This window comes from Helobdella robusta (assembly GCF_000326865.2).
Source record: "Helobdella robusta unplaced genomic scaffold HELROscaffold_366, whole genome shotgun sequence".
In the NCBI taxonomy this organism is placed as follows: domain Eukaryota; kingdom Metazoa; phylum Annelida; class Clitellata; order Rhynchobdellida; family Glossiphoniidae; genus Helobdella; species Helobdella robusta.
Genome location: NW_008704766.1, coordinates 3,720 through 9,315, shown reverse-complemented (window position 1 = coordinate 9,315; position 5,596 = coordinate 3,720). Strand labels below are relative to the sequence as shown.

General features: G+C 34.6%; 1 protein-coding gene across 1 annotated transcript; it reads right to left on the bottom strand.

Annotated features, from left to right (window-relative positions):
- Positions 1-858: 858 nt before the first annotated feature.
- On the bottom strand, positions 859-5,182 carry HELRODRAFT_184366 (hypothetical protein; the record flags this gene model as incomplete). Its single annotated transcript, XM_009023520.1, has 3 exons — positions 859-1,069; positions 3,933-4,036; positions 4,484-5,182. The coding sequence occupies 3 exons, from the start codon at positions 5,180-5,182 to the stop codon at positions 859-861; spliced, it is 1,014 nt and encodes a 337-aa protein (XP_009021768.1).
- Between the last annotated feature and the right edge of the window lie 414 nt (positions 5,183-5,596).

Sequence of the window (5,596 nt, the reverse complement as noted above, 5' to 3'; positions counted from 1 at the left end):
GATAGTAAGATAATAAAAATAATGTACGAACATGTATATACAAATACATACACACAGTTGTTAATAAAAATCATTGCTCTTTCGGCGTGTTTCAAAATATATAGACGAATACAGAAACAAACAGACATACAAACATACATACAAACAAAACATACATACAAACAAAACATACATACACACAAACATACATACAAACAAACATACATACAAACAAACATACATACAGACGAACATACACTCAAGCATACGACCCACTTCTACACACAGCAAAGTTTTAAATTGATCGATCATCAAAGAGATTCCCTGTCTTATTAGCACACATACAAACCCACACACATACAAACAAGCAAACATACACACATACATACACACACACATACACACATACAAACAAACAAACAAACAAACAAACATTCGCACGTTAAATTTAACAAGATTACTATAAAATGTTTTTTAGTTTAAAAAAACTGGATGTTTAAAAAACAACCTAGTATATAGAAATTAATGATGATCTCGTGTGTGTGTGTGTGCGTGTGTGTTGTTCATTTAATAATTCAGAAGCTAAAGTTCAGCACTTGAATGTTTTAATCTTTTTAAAACGAAATCGTTTTAAAAATTTATGATAATTATAAAATCTCAAGTTGGCTAGCCAGTTGTATACCTACATACAAAACCAAACATACAAACACACATAGATACATACATATCCACATACATACATATGACATGTATACATATAAACGAACATAGATACACACATATACACATAAAAACACACATACGTACATACATACATACATACGTACCTACATAAACAAACACATGCATACACATCGTTCTGCTTGCTTAAGTACGATTCTATTTAAAGGATGAAAGAATGTACCGATGTATGTACTGTACAACCAATAGCAATACATAGATAGATGGATCCGTATCTAGGCCAAACAAAACAGAGCAATTGATGTTTTGTTTATGTTGTTGGCGTTGCTGCTGGCTGCTACTGCTGATGCTGCTCTTGTAGCTGCTTCTGTGGCTGTTGTTGTAGTTGCTGTTGTGGCCGTTGTAGTTGCTGTTGTTGTTGTTGGTGGTGCTAGTGATGCTGCTATTCATTACAGCTGATGTTATTTTTAACTGCTGGAGTTTGTTGTTATTGTTGCTTGAACGAAGTTAAAATAGTTTAAGCTGAAAAAACTTGATATTGATTTGTAGGCTAATTGCTGCTGATGTTGTTACTAATGCTGAAGTTGTTGCTATTATTGTTGGCGTAGCTGATTTTCTTGACGATGTTTTTGTTCATTTTCGAAACAACAAAAACAACAACAAATAATAATAATAATAAAAATGACGTCACCGTCCTTGTAGGTCATTCGCATAGCCCGGGATAAAACTTACCTCCAGTGTGCGTGCGTGTGTGTGTGCGTGTGTGTGTGCGTATGTGTACGTGTGCGTGTGTGTGCGTGTGTTTTAATGAGAAAAAAGCATTAATCAGCAGCAAACCTAGCAATTTTTATTATTATTATTATCATGTCTAGGTATGTAGTTATCTACAAAAAAAAAACAAACAAAACAAAAATACAGAGACGAAGACAAAACAAGTAACAGTACGTACTATTTTGTAGGCTGGTTGAATTATACGAGCAAGTTGAAATCTAGGTCAGAGAATAAAAATTTCATTCATTCGTTCGTTCGTTCGTTCTTTCGTTCATTCATTCAGTTCGTTTTCTCATTCATTCATTTGTTTGTTCTTTCATTCATTCATTTACTTGTTGATTGATTTATTTATTCGTTCACATGTTCGTTCTCTAAAATGATTCGTTCGTACGTTCGTTTGATTGTCGGCTCAATAGTTTGTTCATTCCTTCACTTCTTCATTCAAATATTATTAATTGATTGATTGATTGATCAATTGATTCATTCATTCATTGATTCATTCATTCATTCATTCATCCATTCATTCACTCATTCATTCACAACCATACATGCACACATACATACGTTCATCTGGTAATAGCTCAGAGTATGCGTGCATACAGAAATTAATAACAAACTCCTGCTTGCTTGAAATGTATGGATTAAAAAAAATTAATAATAATAAAAAAAAAAAAGTAATGTAACCAAGGAAAGAGAGAAAGAGAGAGAGAAAGGGAGAAAGAGAGAGAGAGAGAGAGAGAGAGAGTGAAAGAAAGGGAGATAAAGAGAAAAAGATAAAAAAAGAAGAGAGAGAGAGAGAGAGAAGTTTGTAAATGGCAGCAAAGATCATTCAATGAAACAGCCATTGGAACTGTTTACTATTGATGAACAGTAATCTTAATGAACAAATGAATGAATGAATGTATGAACAAATGAATGAATGAATGAATAAATGAATAAATAAACAAAGAAATGAACGAAAATAAATGAATGAATGTGGATTTGGAAGGGAACCGGGAATGAGAAAACAAAATGGGACCGAATTGGAACAAATTTCAACTCCTGCTCACCTCTAATGTATGTATATGTATGTATGTATGTATGTATGTATGTGTGTGTGTGTGTGTGTGTGTGTGTGTTTGTTGTATAGGAGCGTGTATGTTCATAAAATATTAACGCAGATAAAGCTGCAGAGCGAGTGCTTAAAGATACGTGATTAGTGATTAGTGTAACCAAATTTACAATGTCTTTTTGAGAACTGATGATGATGGTGATGATGTTGATGTTGCCGATTGTTGTGTTGTGATGATGATGATGATGAGAATGGTGATGATGATGATGATGAGAATGGTGATGATGATGATGAGAATGGTGATGATGATGATGATGAGGATGTTGATGATGTTGATGATGAGGATGTTGATGATGTTGATGATGACGATTCTCAAAAGGTAAAATAGGAAAGTTAGTTAAAAATAAAACATAAAGATAGAGAGAGAGAGAAAGAGAGGAGAAAAAAATACACTCAATATTTTTAAAAATTGAAATTGTTCATCAAATTTTAAAATTACGCGACTTACAAATTAATCATTTTCCTCTTCCGCTTCTTCCACATCATCCACATCATCATCACCACCACCACCGTCATCATCATCATCATCAAAACCCCCATCATCGTCATCGTCGTCGTCATAATCATTATCATAATCCTTTATTCCAATACCCATTCAAGGGCAACAAAAAAATCTTAATAACCAATTATACAAACACACACACACAAACACACACACACACACACTAAACTAAATTTAGTTAGTTTAACTTTAAATAGCTAAGAAGCTAAGACGGATTATTAATTATATTGAAATAATTTTATGATAAGACTGCTATTATCATTAGCGAAAATTTTTGTAAGCAAATTATTATTATTATTATTAGTGGTGGTAGTAGTAGTAGTAGTAGTAGTAGTAGTAGTAGTAGTGGTGGTGGTGGTGGTGGTGGTGGTAGTAGTAGTAGTGGTGGTGGTAGTAGTAGTAAAAACAAAACTGGAACGATGACGATCACAATGATGCTATTACAGATAATTATAATTAAAATAATGATAAAATACAACCTCACACACACACAAACACACACACACATACACACACGCACACACACAAACATACACACAGATATTATTATTACGATATATAATGACGGACCATAACGCAAATTGCAACTGGGAAAAAACTTACTTCCACAATAAATTCTCCCAAATGAAATAAATGAACGATGGCTTGATTGAATGAATGAATGAATGAATGAATGAATGAATGAATGAATGAATGAATGAATGAATGAATGAATGAATGAATGAATGAACCAATCAACCAGCCAACTAACCAATCAATCAACCAACCAACCAACCAGCCAACCAACCAATCAACCAACCAATCAGCCAACCAATCAACCAACCAACCAATCAGCCAACCAGCCAACCTCGTCGCCACATATTCCCGATGGCACAGCACTTCTTGTACCTGCAGTACTTGCAGCGGGTGCGGTTGAGAGTCGTGATGAGGCAGTTGCCGCCCAGCTTGCACTTGTAGTTGCGCGACTCGTTGCCGCAACGAAGGTAGAAAGTCTGTGTTTGGGGTGGCGATGAAGAGGATGATGATGATAATGATGATGGAAGTGATGGTGATGACAGTAGCGATGATGGTGATGATGACGATGACAAAGATAGTGAGGATGGTGATATGGATGATGAAAATGATGACGATGGTGATATGGATGATGAAAATAATGATGATGGTGATACTGACGACAATAATGACGTTAATGACGATGATGATGATGATGGTGACGATGATGGTGACAATTTGAGAAATTGTTAAGTGACAGTTATTAGCCTAAGGTTTGATAGGCAATCAGCATAAAATGAAAAAACACTGCTGAAAATCCTAAATGTCAACATTCCCATCATTACCACCATTGTCGTCGTCATCACCTCCGTCCAAATTTCACTCACTCACTCACTCACTCGCTCACTCACTCACTCACTCACTCACTCACTCACTCGCTCACTCACCTTACAAGGAATGCAAATAACACAACCCATGCTGGCGTCACCGCACACGTGACAGAATTGCGTCACTCCCGGTGGGCCGCCATTTTGTTTTTCGTTGTTTTCATCGCCATGTTTATCTTTTTCCTTATTGTTATTATTATTATTATTATTATTATTATTATTATTATTACTGCTACTACTGCTTATACTATTATTATTATCTAGGTTGTTGAATTCTTCGGTTTCATTGTCAACAAATTTCTCGCTGATGTTAATGTCATTGTTGTTGTTGTTGTTGTTGTTGTTGATGTCATTGTTGTTGTTGTTGTTGTTGTTGATGTCATTGTTGTTGTTGTTGTTGTTGTTGTTGTTGTTGTTGTTGTTGTTGTTGTTGTTGTTGTTGTTGTTGAGACACTTCCTTTTAGATTTGAAGCTGATGTGATTTAAATCTGTAAAGTTTTTGACGCCGCCATTAACGTCATCATCGTCTTTGCCGTATTTGAAATTAACCGTTGGATATTTATTAGTTTTGTTGTTGTTGCGGTTGTTGTTGTTGATGATGTTGTTGTTGATGTTGTTGTTGATGTTGTTGTTGCTGCAGTTGTTGTTGATAGTATCGTCCTCAACATTGTTAATTGTTTCGCTGTTGCTACGATCAAAAACAAATGTTGATGTTGTTGTTGTTTTGTCATCTGCAGAAGAAGGAGGTGATATGTCCATTTTGTTGATGTTGATGTTATTGACGCTATTGTTGTTGTTGTTGTTTTTGACGTTGTTGTAGTAGTTGTTGATGTTTTTGTTGATGTTGTTGTTACTGTTGGCATCAGTGAATGCAGAAAAACTAGTGAATGTTATATTGCTGTTAAGCTTCGCGTGAATGTTCTTGTTTTTATTGTTGCTACAATTGTTGTTGACAATGTTGTTGTTGTTGTTTTTGTAGTTGTTGTTGTAGTTGTTGTTGTTGTTGCTGGTGTTATGACGGACGTAAAAGAACTTATCTAAGCATTCCATAACAATTTATGAATAATAATTTAATTGTTGTTGCTGTTGTTGTTGACAAACAATCCTACAAAAAAAAAATTGATCGAAAAATTTTACTATGTTGTTGTTGTTGGTGGGGGTGTGATGATGTTA